The 14,230-nt window shown below is 49.0% G+C and overlaps 2 protein-coding genes across 3 annotated transcripts in view; one reads left to right on the top strand and one right to left on the bottom strand.

Annotated features, from left to right (window-relative positions):
- Positions 1–381: 381 nt before the first annotated feature.
- Positions 382–3,578, top strand: mrps18b (mitochondrial ribosomal protein S18B). Its single transcript, XM_035431579.1, has 7 exons — positions 382–681; positions 962–1,139; positions 1,252–1,349; positions 1,505–1,573; positions 1,970–2,036; positions 2,129–2,188; positions 2,748–3,578. The coding sequence occupies exons 1-7, from the start codon at positions 598–600 to the stop codon at positions 2,942–2,944; spliced, it is 753 nt and encodes a 250-aa protein (XP_035287470.1). The 5' UTR covers positions 382–597; the 3' UTR covers positions 2,945–3,578.
- The window catches only part of abcf1 (ATP-binding cassette, sub-family F (GCN20), member 1), a 20,119-nt gene continuing 9,467 nt past the window's right edge, over positions 3,579–14,230 (bottom strand). For both annotated transcript variants that reach the window (XM_035431576.1, XM_035431577.1), the window contains 15 exons: positions 13,959–14,059; positions 13,428–13,513; positions 13,011–13,150; positions 11,483–11,631; positions 11,120–11,203; positions 10,861–10,985; positions 10,183–10,295; positions 9,676–9,847; positions 9,019–9,093; positions 8,721–8,791; positions 8,460–8,492; positions 8,136–8,304; positions 7,586–7,650; positions 7,223–7,295; positions 3,579–4,297 (listed from right to left, as the gene is read on the bottom strand). In XM_035431576.1, the coding sequence (XP_035287467.1) occupies positions 4,131–4,297; positions 7,223–7,295; positions 7,586–7,650; positions 8,136–8,304; positions 8,460–8,492; positions 8,721–8,791; positions 9,019–9,093; positions 9,676–9,847; positions 10,183–10,295; positions 10,861–10,985; positions 11,120–11,203; positions 11,483–11,631; positions 13,011–13,150; positions 13,428–13,513; positions 13,959–14,059 (1,623 nt within the window). In that variant the 3' untranslated portion in view covers positions 3,579–4,130. The remainder of the gene's footprint in view (positions 4,298–7,222; positions 7,296–7,585; positions 7,651–8,135; positions 8,305–8,459; positions 8,493–8,720; positions 8,792–9,018; positions 9,094–9,675; positions 9,848–10,182; positions 10,296–10,860; positions 10,986–11,119; positions 11,204–11,482; positions 11,632–13,010; positions 13,151–13,427; positions 13,514–13,958; positions 14,060–14,230) is intronic.

Here is a 14,230-nt window from a genome sequence, read left to right as displayed (position 1 = left end):
GCAGACGTTATAAGCAGAATGTACACATGTAGGGAAACATTTTGTTTTAGTTCTCTTACAACCAGGTGAAAATATATAATAACACATCACTGTTCTACTTTTACCTGTACTTGTATGAAATACCACACTACAGTTCAATGATGATGGTGATACGAGTTACATGGCAAACTTGTTTGTATATAACTTAAAGCTTCAAGCCCAAACAACTACTTGAACTAAATAAGACTTGTTAAATGATTTATGTTGTCTGAGTTAGCTGTGATATTATCCTGCGATGTTTATAACTGGTCACATCGCCCAAATTGACAATAGCAATACTAAAAAGACCCGCAATTGTCAGATTGGGGGTTTATTTGTAAGTGTGCAAGTTATCCAAAATGGCTCCTTGCTTCAAACGACAGCTGAGCGTTGAGCAACGCATTTGTCAAATAAAAACGCAAAATAATTGATAATACCCCGATAAGGAACCTAAACTAATCAAGTATGTAACAACTAAAACGCAAACAATTTAGACATCAATAAACCGCGATTTTAATTTACATTTTTAACAGGGTTTTGATTGAACCTTAACCTTTCAACTTTGGGCGAGAAGGGAAAATGGCAGCTCCCTCACCGTTCATGTTTATGGGGATTCTTAGAACCCTTTCGCCAATTGCTTTGAAGAGAATTTTGCTGACAGAGGTGGGTACCTATCGATTTGACGCGCCCAACTAAAACGTGGTAGTTATCGCACGGGCAATCCTTAGTTCGTCGAATTAGGGACAATGGAGTGTATTGTGATAGCTGGCTAGCTAGCTCGCTAACATTAGCCACGCTGAAGCTAGGCTTCGGGCTACTGCTGGCTAAATTGTAGTTCATCAATCATGTGCCTTGATGGGGATTGGTGTAACATTAACCTGCCGCATTTAATAAATCGCATCAATTGAATTGGCTGTTAAATCTTACTTTTTATGTTTAACAGAGAATTCCTTTATCAACATGCTCTCGAGTTGGCTATCAGCACCTGCGGACAAGGTTACCTTCAAACTACACTTTTTGTACTGTCGCGTCTCAATCGGATAAAACAAGCGATGCCATCGACACCACTGAAATGACTTCTCGTTATAAAGACAGACCCTGGGAATACTTTGAAAGCGAAGGTAAAGTTACCATGTTTTTGATTCATTCTAATATACCGCGAGCTGGCTAAGTGTGTGTGTGTATGCAAGAGGTGGAATCAAAACGACTTAACAAATTTTTATTTTTTCTCAGCATATGCTGAACGTTATGGTTCAAAGCCACTGTGGTCCGACTACAGGAGAAACCACAAAGGAAGCATTCCTCCTCAGAAAACCAGGAAGACTTGCATTGTGGGTATACTGTTTGTGAAGGAATTGTAGGAGACAGTCTTGTTCTGATTCATTGAAACATGTCCTTCTTTAAAGGCTTAGCGAAAATGAGCGCTGAGCGTAAACATCAGAAAATGCATTTGTCTGGTAACTGATGTGGCGCTTTTCTCTTTCAGAGGGGGGACAAGATCTGTGGCAATCCCTGCCCTATTTGCCGAGATCCCAATATCGTCATTCACTATAAGGTCCGTGTGTACGTCTGACGATCTAGTTGCCTTCATCAACGTGAATGTGCAGTACAGTTTAAAGTGCCTTCTCTGGGTTAAGACACACCACTTAAAAAAAAAAAAAAAAAAAAAAAAAAACGAAATAAAATTTTCAACACCTTTGTCAAACTATAGTGTCTGAAACACTAGTGTTTGCATCCTTCATGTGTCATCAAGTGGTGGTTTAGCTTTTCCTCATGGATAAGGTTAGAACGTGATCCTAGATCAGCACACCCCTGCTTTACTGCTTTATGACTTACAGGCCCTGGATTCCTTCACGTGAGAACTTGATGGCTTGCATAATAAAACACTCTTTTTTGTGTGTACATGTGTTTGTGCATGTAAATACGCACATCTGTTCCTCCCTCTCCACAGAACGTGAAGCTGCTCCAGCAGTTTGTTAGTCCTCACACAGGAATTGTCTATGACCCCACTCGCACAGGTAACGATGCGGCATACACACACACACACACATTCCCTTTAAAGTACGTCAGTGGCTGTTACGCTCATGCTGCTCCTGTGTTTCATCCCCAGGTGTGTGCATGAAGCAGCAGAAACAATTAAACCAGGCCATCCAAACCGCCAGGGACCACGGTGAGATGCCCATAATGCACTACGTTTACATACAGCACCCGTCAGTCACTGCAGTTTCACTGGGTGGGGGGGACCACAGTGAGATGCCCATAATGCACTGCATTTACATACAGCACCCGTCAGTCACTGCAGTTTCACTAGGTAGGGGTGGGGTGGGGGGGACCACAGTGAGATGCCCATAATGCACTGCATTTACATACAGCACCCGTCAGTCACTGCAGTTTCACTAGGTAGGGGTGGGGTGGGGGGGACCACAGTGAGATGCCCATAATGTACTGCCATAATGCACTGCGTTTACATACAGCACCCGTCAGTCACTGCAGTTTCACTGGGGAGCGGTGCGGGGCACGATGAGATGCCCATAATGCAGTGCAGTTTCACTGGGGCAGGCCAACCTCAGCTACCAACACCACCGAAGTGTAGAATCCACTCTGTGACTCCCAGCTGCAGCCCTCGCCCCCCCCCCCCCCCCCCCCACACACAATCATTCAAGTCTCCCGCTACAGTTGGTTCACACTTGCAGTTTATGAACTACAGTAAATCTCTCTCGTTCTCTCAGGCCTGCTACCCTTCCAGGTGCCCTATGTAGAGTTCACCGGGGAGGACTACTCCAACTCCCATGATGCAGTGGGGCACACCCGGCCGCCTCCCTCCATGACCTCCGGTGACCCCTGGTATCCCTGGTATGGCACCCTGCAACCTGATGAGTCTGAGGTGGCTCGGGTGAAGAAGCTGTACAAGAATTATCTTAAATAAAGGCACCAGATACTACGGAAGAGCTGGGCTTCGACTTACATTACTTACTGGTCAGCTGTGTACCGGCTCCTACGTAATGTGGGATTTGAACCTGCAACTACTTCCCTCTGAGCTCTTTCAGGATGACCTGTGACACTGCCCCGATAGTTTACAGCTTTTGGCAATGACCTGAGATCTCATGCTGATTGGCCAGTTCCAAGTGAACCCTACCCAACCTCTACCAGACGAAACCAATCGCCTCTCACCTTTCCGGGCTCTCCATCGTAGTCTGCCAGTGATGCTCTTTCAAGAGTAGGTTTTTTTTATAATGTTTCGTCAGTGTTCTAGAACTCCAATGCAATCGGTTACCCGTAGTGATTGCAACATCGGCATTAGAATTTTCAGTTTAGAACATTCTGATGATCACATTAGTTGTGATCTTACACCTTACAGGGTTAAATTCTCAACAGTGCCCCACCGAGCAGACTAATCCACAGGGGATCTCCTGAATAGGTTTTGAACACAATCCTGAGGTGGATTTTAGTGCCCTGTCATCTTGCTTCTGAGCGTATGTTGTGCTACATGTCCTAGAGTTTGTCGCTTGCCTTTCAAGTATGTCTAATGAATATGGTAATAAAAAACAACTTACCAAGAATTTGGTGCAAAAATCCATTTATTTCATAGTTGTCTCATGTAATTATGTCCATATTTCAAATTCCCACTTTCTGTCCCACCCCTTAAATTCAAAGTTTAATATCAGTGATATAGTTATATGTATATTTTCTATATTTCCTGGGCCAAAGTTAATGTACTGTTGCCTCTTGATGCATATCGCTCGAAACCTAACCAACAGTGCGGCATGCTACTGCCAGACTCGTTCCCGTGTCATCTGCCCGGTCTTCAGCCCGCAACGGTGAATTTGCACACGCCGCAATCACTCTCCAAAACACACAGCGCTCACTCGTCCCTGACTGGCCCACATGCATCACATGGCCTGTACTGACCAATCAGAGGGGAGGAGTGTGCGGTGGGTGAAGAGGAACGTGACACCGGCTCGCGCCACCGTTGCACAGCCCCAAGAGGGCGCCAGAGTACACTGCTGCCGAGCAAGCCGCCGTCAGCGCTCCCAGGAAGCATTGTGTACATTGTTTTAAAACTGCCCCACCAGCGTGCACCCCTGCTGCCCCGCCCCTCCTCCTCGGCCCTGTCAGTCTCGGGTCTTGTTGACCAGGGTCTCCCCCAGGGCCTCCAGCACTTCGCGCTTGTAGTCCTCAAAGTCGCCGTCGATCTGGTTGGCGGCCTGGTCCTCCACGACCCAGAGCTGGCACTGCGTTTCTGTGATCAGCCGGGCGTCGTGGCTCACAATGATCACGGCTGGAGGAGGAGGAGCAGCGTCAAACTCACCACAGAGCATCACACTCACCACAGAGCGTCACACTCACCACAGAGCATCACACTCACCACAGAGCATCACACTCACCACAGAGCGTCAAACTCACCACAGAGCGTCACACTCACCACAGAGCGTCAAACTCACCACAGAGCATCACACTCACCACAGCGTCAAACTCACCACAGAGCGTCAAACTCGCCACAGAGCATCACACTCACCACAGAATGTCAAACTCACAACAGAGCGTCACACTCACCACAGAACGTCAAACTCACCACAGAACGTCAAACTCACCACAGAGCATCACACTCACCACAGAGCGTCACACTCACCACAGAGCGTCACACTCACCACAGCGTCAAACTCACCACAGAGCATCACACTCACCACAGAGCGTCACACTCACCACAGAGCGTCACACTCACCACAGCGTCAAACTCACCACAGAGTGTCACACTCACCACAGAGCGTCAAACTCACCACAGAGCATCACACTCACCACAGCGTCACACTCACCACAGAGCATCACACTCACCACAGAACGTCAAACTCACCACAGAGCGTCACACTCACCACAGCGTCAAACTCACCACAGAGCATCACACTCACCACAGAGCATCACACTCACCACAGCGTCAAACTCACCACAGAACGTCAAACTCACCACAGAGCATCACACTCACCACAGAGCATCACACTCACCACAGCGTCACACTCAGCACAGAGCATCACACTCACCACAGAACGTCAAACTCACCACAGAGCATCACACTCGCCAGAGCATCACACTCACCACAGCGTCAAACTCACCACAGAGCGTCAAACTCACCACAGAGCATCACACTCGCCAGAGCGTCACACTCACCACACCGACTCAACTTTACTGACTGTAGCTTAGTAACAGCAGGCTAACCTTACAGACTGTAGCTTAGTAACAGCAGGCTAACCTTACAGACTGTAGCTTAGCAACAGCAGGCTAACCTTACAGACTGTAGCTTAGTAACAGCAGGCTAACTTTACAGACTGAAGCTTAGTAACAACAGGCTAACTTTACTGACTGTAGCTTAGTAACAGCAGGCTAACCTTACAGACTGTAGCATAAGCCGCGTTTCCACCGCAGGAACTATACCCCGGAACTAGGAACCTTTTGAGGAACTCAGTGCGTTTCCACCGCAGGAACTATGGTCTAAATTTAGTTCTGGGGGCTTTGTTTTACCCCCCAAAACGTTCCTGCTCGGGGGGTAGTACTTTCCGAAAGTACAGGAACCTTTTGGGTGGAGCTTGCAGCGCTGAACATTTCTGATTGGTCGAGTACTCGTAGCATTTGTGTTGTATTTATTTTCCGCCATTACCCGCCATGTTTGAAAATATGCAGCGGCAAACCAATTTATTTTCATAATAACTTCAAATCAAACTTGTATGTTATGCGGCGCAGTAGCCTACTTTTGGTTATAGCCTGTCGACGTCTTGGAATTATAACGTGTGCTCTTCTGTTCTTTTCTTGCTTTAGTATTCGTTTTATAAAATGCTAAGCATTCGTGCTGGGACAGCATATTACGTAGGCTACCAAAACATTCAAACGGATTAATTCGGTTGCTGAATATTTTCTTCCGGATTTTCTTTGTTAGCCCGTTGTAATTGACTCAAAACGTTTGATACAGTTATGTGAGGTATGCGGTAGTTCTGCATAATTAACATTGGTGATACAGTACAAGCAAACTGGAAATCACCTTCCGCACTTTTTATCCGGGTAAAATAACAGGTTAATTCTAGTAATCTTCCCTTTAGCTTTTTCAGACTGCCGTAATTTTACTCAATTTTACTGCCATTTTTCAATTCCACGAAAAGACCAGGAAGACTATGGACTCATTTATGGTGCATGGTTCGCATCTGGAGGGCACACTTCGCTGCTCGGCTAGCAGTAACTTCGAAGGAAAGCAAACGGTGGCTGTACCACCACTAATTTACATTTTCACGCAAGTCCGAGTTTTCGTTCTATTCTTGTCATTTTGCGATTAGCCTATATGGAATTGACGACGAGAAAGTAATAAAACAGCAAATTGTTTACAACGTGTGCATGTTTTCTGCTGTTAATGAATGTGTTTGAGAGGATATATGAAAATCAATAAATACAAAAGTAACCATATATAGTCATTGTTGGTAACCCGTTGTATATAAGTGGAATAAACCCCTCCGGGCTGTCCCGGTTATTAGAAAATAATGTAGGCTACTTCGGTGGTATGGGGTTACAGAAGAAATCATATGACAGATGGACCGACGACAACGTCAGTGGGCTAATTTGCCTAATCTTCGCGGTACTTTAGACCCCGGTGGAAACGCAGACAACCATTGGCTGAAGGAACCTTTTAGTTCCTGGTAAAGTAGTTCCTGGGACTGAAAGTTCCGGGTAATTTTGGTGGAAACGCGGCATTAGTAACAGCAGGCTAACCTTACAGACTGTAGCTTAGCAACAGCAGGCTAACTTTACAGACTGTAGCTTAGTAACAGCAGGCTAACCTTACAGACTGTAGCTTAGTAACAACAGGCTAACTTTACTGACTGTAGCTTGGTAACATCAGACTAACTTTACAGACGGTAGCTTGGTAACAGTAGGTTAACTTTACTGACTGTAGCTTAGTAAGAGCAGGCTAACTACAGACTGTAGCTTAGTAACAGTAGGTTAACTTTACAGACTGAAGCTTAGTAACAACAGGCTAACTTTACTGACTGTAGCTTGGTAACATCAGACTAACTTTACAGACGGTAGCTTAGTAACAGCAGGCTAACTTTACAGATTGAAACTTAGTAACAGCACATTAACTTTATAGACTGAAGCTAAATGAAATCCACTAACTGTACAGACTGAAGTACAGTGAATTGTGTATTTGAAATGTTCAGATACTTGCCTCCCTTGTACTCGTTAATGGCTTCAGATAAGGCGTCGATCGACTCGATGTCCAGGTTGTTGGTGGGCTCATCCTGACAGGAACAGTGACAAGGCTTACACACACACACAGACATACCTGGACTCACAGGATCTGTTAAAGCTTCTGAATAGTGCATCGGCCTGAACTGGAAACTGGATTTTCAGAATGACAAATTCAAGGAACGTAAAACCTAAAAACCTAATCATTAAGCACAAGAATCCTGCTGATAAGACTTATCTCACGCACGCACACACACATACACTCACACTCAAGACCCACACTGACACGCACACTCAACACTCACACAGACACGCGCGCACACGCACACTCGTATGTACGTACCAGGATGAGCACATCAGGTTGTCGGCAGGACAGCTCAGCGAACACGACCCTGGCTTTCTGACCACCTGCAGTCAGAGAACAGCTTTTAGAGCTGAGAGCACAGCATTTGTAAACACACTGCAGCACACAAATCCCTAGACTAAGTACTCGGTAACACACTGGAGCTCACAAATCCCTGGACTAAGTACTCAGTAACACACTGGAGCTCACAAATCCCTGGACTAAGTACTCAGTAACACACTGGAGCTCACAAATCCCTGGACTAAGTATTCAGTAACACACTGGAGCTCACGAATCCCTGGACTAAGTACTCAGTAACACACTGGAGCTCACGAATCCCTGGACTAAGTACTCAGTAACACACTGGAGCTCACAAATCCCTGGACTAAGTACTCAGTAACACACTGGAGCTCACAAATCCCTGGACTAAGTACTCAGTAACACACTGGAGCTCACGAATCCCTGGACTAAGTACTCAGTAACACACTGGAGCTCACAAATCCCAGGACTGAGTACTCAGTGAGTTTGGCTGGCTGGTCGCCATGGTTACCTGAGAGTTTGGAGATCTGGATGGTGTGGGCGTGGCTCTCCAGGCCAAAGCGGCCCAGGCACTTCCTGCTGTCCTGGTACGGCAGGTTAAAGTTCCGCTGCAGGTACTCTGTGGCCGACTCCTCCATGGTCAGCTGGTCTGCATACTGCTGGTTGAAGAAACCGACTTTCTGCAGAGAGAACGCACATCCCGTTACAGTAACCAGGGCAACCAGCATCCCTTCACAGTGTTACTGTAACCAGGGCAAATGATTACAGTATGTATGTGAAGCCGCATAGTTACTGTGTGTGTGTATGACTGTGTGTGTGAGAGAGGTGTGCTCACCAATCTATGGTTCTTTCTCATTTCTCCTCGAGTCTGAAACAAGAAACACCCAGTGTTACTGTCCACGTCCCACATCAAACAAAAAAGACAAGCGCAATCAATTCAGAGTAAGACACAAGGTCCACACACACACTCACGTGCATGCACACACACACACACTCACACGCGCACACACACTCACACACACACACACAGACACAAACACACATGCTCACACGCACACACGCACACACTCACACTCACACACTCACACACACTCACCGGAGTTAATTTGCCTGTTAGCAGGAGCAGCAGGGTACTTTTCCCGACACCGTTGGGTCCAACGATACAAACTGGAAGAGAAACAGGAAGTGGCAGATTGCTCATTCCCCCACCACTCACAGCACTGTAATACAAAACCCTCGCCTGGCTGCACATGATGCTCGCTGACTGTGTCTTTGACACAGAATAACAGTAATACGCATGAATAAAACAGAGTTTTGGTCGAGGGGTACAGCAGGGCTTAGAGAACACAAAGTCACAGTGAATGAGGTCAGAGAGAGAGTGGAGTCTCACTCACTTCTAGACTCCATGTCGATTCCAAAGTCCACGTTTTTAAACAGAGGCTTCTGACCCTCATAGCCAAAGTCCACACCTGAGAGAGATAGAAAGAGTGAGGGAGAGAGAGATGGAGAGAAACAGTTGGTGAAGAAATAAGTAAATTACATCTCAGCCAATCAGTCTTCAGCACAGTTTCCCTTCTTGTGTGTCAGAGACTCACTGTGCAGGCCCAGGATGGGCGGGGACAGGGGCGGCAGGTTGGGGGCAGGGTTAGGGATGGGAGGTTGGGGGCGGGGTTAGGGGCAGGGGGTTGGATTAGGGTTCAGAGACTTACTGTGCAGGCCCAGGATGGGCGCGGACAGGGGCGGCAGGTTGGGGGCAGGGTTAGGGGTGGGAGGTTGGGGGCGGGGTTAGGGGCAGGGGGTTGGGTTAGGGTTCAGAGACTTACTGTGCAGGCCCAGGATGGGCGGGGACAGGGGCGGCGGGTTGGGGGCGGGGTTAGGGGTGGGAGGTTGGGGGCGGGGTTAGGGGCAGGGGGTTGGGTTAGGGTTCAGAGACTCACTGTGCAGGCCCAGGATGGGCGGGGACAGGGGCGGCGGGTTGGGGGCGGGGTTAGGGGTGGGAGGTTGGGGGCGGGGTTAGGGGCAGGGGGTTGGGTTAGGGTTCAGAGACTCACTGTGCAGGCCCAGGATGGGCGGGGACAGGGGCGGCGGGTTGGGGAAGGTGAATTTGACGGTGTACTCTTTGGGCCTTTTGAGCAGCTCTGGGGCCTCCTGACTCTCCTCCTCCTGACCCTTCTTCCTCCCTTTCTGCTGCTTCCTGGTCAGAGCATCCTTCGTCTGCTTCTCCTGAGAGAGAGAAGGAGAGAGGGGAGGGGGAGGGGGGGGCAGAGAGAGGGAGAGGGGGAGAGAGAGAGGAAGGGAGGAGAGAGGGGGGAGAGGAGAGAGATGGGAGAGAGGGGGAGAGAAGGAGAGGGAGAGGGAGAGAGAGGGGAGGAGAGGGGAGAGAGAGGGAGGGAGAGGGAGGGATAAAGAGATGTACATTGTTAATGTATTGCTGCTGCACATAGGCATTTCTCAAAACAACTGAAAGAATAACTTTATTCTTGAAAGAATGAGAGGGGGAGAGAAAGCAGGACAGAAAGCGTGAGGGGGGAGTGAAAAAGAGAGAGAGAGATACTCACAGCCTGTTTGGTGGATTTCCCTCCTGCTTTCAAGTCTTTGAGCTTCTTCTCCTGTTTATCATACTGCTTCTGCATCTCCTTCTGCTTCTGCACGTACATCTTCTTAAAGGCCACTGAGCGCACACACACACACACACGGGCGGGCACACACACACACACACACACACACACATGGGCACACACACACACAGACACACATAAACACGGGCACACACAGGCACACACACACAGGCACACATAAACACGGGCACACACACACACATACACACACGGGCACACACACACGGCGCACACACACACACACACACACACACAAACACGAGCACACACAGGCACACACACACGGGCACACAGACACACAGGCACACACACACACACAGGCACACAAACACGGGCACACGGGCACACACACACACACACACACACACACACACATATACACACACACACACGAGCACACACAGGCAAACGCACGCATATACACACACACACCCACACACGCACAAGCACACACAGGCACACACATTAGAGGAGACAAAGACACTCACTACTATAACTAATATACATCGATTATTGAACACTCACAGTGATTGCCCCTGTAGTGTTGTACACTCGCAGTAATTGCCCCTGTAGTGTTGTACACTCACAGTAATTGCCCCTCTAGTGTTGTACACTCACAGTAATTGCCCCTGTAGTAATAGAGTTTCTGGTTGTCCAGGTGAATGATGTCAGTACAGACGTCATCCAGGAAGCTCTGGTCATGTGACACGATCAGCAGGGTCTTCTTCCAGCCCTGCAGGTAACTGAGGAAGAAGAGGGAGAGCGTGAGGAAGGTCAAGCAACAGCAAAGATGCATCACACGCAAGCACGCAGACAGACAGACTTACATACACACACACACACACGCACGCGCGCGCGCGCACACACACACACGTACTTGTTTAGCCAGATGACAGCATTCAGGTCCAGGTGGTTTGTGGGCTCATCGAGCATCAGGAGAGTGGGCTCCATGAACAGGGCCCTGAGAGAGAGAGAGAGAGAGAGAGAGAGAAAGGGAGGGAAAGAGAGAGGGAGGTAGAGAGAGAGACGTTGACTTTATTAAACCATATCCCCAAGACACAAGTAAAACTACTCAATAATATATATATTTAACATATAAATACATAAATGAATGAGAGAGAGAACATTTCTTGTTAGTCTTTCCGTCAGCTCATGTCTGTAATGCTGTAACATCACTCCTTTGCCTTCCTGTGCTGTGATGTCACAGGATATGATGTCAGAGGATGTGAGGTAAACACACCTGGCCAGAGACACTCTCATCCTCCAGCCTCCGGAGAACTTCTTGGTGGCTCGGTTCTGCATCTCCGGGGTGAAGGAGAGACCAGCCAGGATCCTGCGAGCCTTAGCCTCAGCTGCAGCCGCCCCGATCACCCTCAGCTCCTCATACACCTGAGAGACCACAGGGTGTACACACTCAGTACAGAGCAGAGAGACCTCAGGGTGTACACACTCAGTACAGAGAGACCGCAGGGTGTACACACTCAGTACAGAGAGAACGCAGGGTGTACACACTCAGTACAGAGAGACCACAGGGTGTACACACTCAGTACAGAGAGACCGCAGGGTGTACACACTCAGTACAGAGAGACCACAGGGTGTACACACTCAGTACAGAGCAGAGAGACCGCAGGGTGTACACACTCAGTACAGAGCAGAGACCGCATGGTGTACACACTCAGTACAGAGCAGAGAGACCGCAGGGTGTACACACTCAGTACAGAGAGACCACAGGGTGTACACACTCAGTACAGAGCAGAGAGACCACAGGGTGTACACACTCAGTACAGAGCAGAGAGACCGCAGGGTGTACACACTCAGTACAGAGAGACTGCAGGGTGTACACACTCAGTACAGAGAGACCACAGGGTGTACACACTCAGTACAGAGAGACCACAGGGTGTACACACTCAGTACAGAGAGACCGCAGGGTGTACACACTCAGTACAGAGAGACCGCAGGGTGTGCACACTCAGTACAGAGAGACCGCATGGCGTACACACTCAGTACAGAGAGACCGCAGGGTGTACACACTCAGTACAGAGAGACCGCAGGGCGTACACACTCAGTACAGAGAGACCGCAGGGTGTACACACTCAGTACAGAGAGACCGCAGGGCGTACACACTCAGTACAGAGAGACCGCAGGGCGTACACACTCAGTACAGAGAGACCGCAGGGTGTACACACTCAGTACAGAGAGACCGCAGGGTGTGCACACTCAGTACAGAGAGAACACAGGGTGTACACACACAGTACAGAGAGACCGCAGGGTGTGCAAACTTAGTACAGAGACCACAGTGTGTACCCTGTGGTCTCTCTGCCCTCTTCTCCAGTCCCTCCAGCAGGCTTTGTAGCTGTCGTTCCTCCTTTACCTTCTCCAGTCTCTCGCTCACTCTCTCCTCTCCTCCTTTACCTTCCCCAGTCTCTTGCTCACTCTCTTCTCTCCTCCTTTACCTTCTCCAGTCTCTCGCTCACGCTATCCTCTCCTCTCTCCAGCAGGCTCTGTAGCTCTCCTCTCCTCCTTTACCTTCTCCAGTCTCTCGCTCACTCTCTCCTCTCCTCCTTTACCTTCCCCAGTCTCTTGCTCACTCTCTCCTCTCCTCCTTTACCTTCTCCAGTCTCTCGCTCACGCTATCCTCTCCTCTCTCCAGCAGGCTCTGTAGCTCTCCTCTCCTTCTTTACCGTCTCCAGTCTCTCGCTCACGCTATCCTCTCCTCTCCTCCTTTACCGTCTCCAGTCTCTCGCTCACTCTCTCCTCTCCTCCTTTACCTTCTCCAGCCTCTCGCTCACGCTATCCTCTCCTCTCTCCAGCAGGTTCTGTAGCTGTCGTTCCTCCTCCAGCAGTTTTAGGCGGCGGGTGTCGGCCTTCAGTACCGCCTGCACCGCCGGGGTGTCGTCCGCGATCACCTCTGGGGGGGGTGAGGGGGGGGGGGGGGTGTTAAATACACAGATACAACCATAGACCAAATGAGGGGGGGGGCGTATTAATGCTCTTATACACAGATACATTCACAGACCACATGGGGGAGGAAGGGAGGAAGGTAAGGAGAGAGAGAGGGACGGCGGGAGAGGGAGAGAGGGAAGGAGAGGGAGGGAAAAGTAGAGAGGGAGAGTGGGAGGGAGAGGGAGAAGTAGAGAGGGAGGGAGGGAGAGGGATGGTGGAAGAGAAAGAAAGAGGGAGGGTACCTTGTTCACACAGAAGCACATCGATATTCGGGGGGATGCTGAGAGCTCTGTTTGCAATGTGCTTCAGAAGAGTGGTCTTCCCTTTGCTGAGAGAGAGAGAGAGAGAGAGGAGAATAAGAGAGGACACAGAGCAGAGAGAGAACAGAGGAGAAAAAGAAAGAACAGAGAGAGAGGAGAAAAAGTGTTTGAGTACTCGCATACATAGGAGAGTGAACAGAAACACAGGACACACACACTACTGCAGTCTCCTTACCTCACAAGCTCTCATCAGGAGAGCACACTAAATGTGCTGTCAGCAGAAAAGCAGATCGACACGTTTAATTCACGCACGTGTCACGTTCATTTTCGTCTTTTTTTAAAAAACAACTTCTTTATAAACCTTAAAATTAACAGAGGCCACAAAATATGGCACAGAATATGGGCATTTTTGCACAAAATGATATAAAATTAAAAGAAAACAGGAGCAAGACAGGAACAGGAAGTGGGGATGCAGAGGGAGTGCGCCCTCTGGGGGCAGGGGTGTGCACTCACCCGTTGGGGCCGACCAGACCGTAGCGTCGTCCCGCCACGATGAGGAGGTCTGCATTCACAAACAGCTCCTTCCCGTGAGCCGAGATACTGAACCTCTCCAGCTGCCCAAACAAAACAGCGCGTTACACCAGAGTTACAGCGCGTTACACCAGAGTTACGCCAGAGTTACAGAGCGTTACAACAGAGTTACACCAGAGTTACAGCGCGTTACACCAGAGTTACACCACAGTTACGCCAGAGTTACAGCGCATTACACCAGAGTTACACCAGAG

Source organism: Anguilla anguilla, chromosome 8, assembly GCF_013347855.1.
Source record: "Anguilla anguilla isolate fAngAng1 chromosome 8, fAngAng1.pri, whole genome shotgun sequence".
Lineage (NCBI taxonomy): Eukaryota > Metazoa > Chordata > Actinopteri > Anguilliformes > Anguillidae > Anguilla > Anguilla anguilla.
Note: the sequence above shows the minus strand (reverse complement) of the source record. Positions and strands in the feature narration are given on the sequence as shown.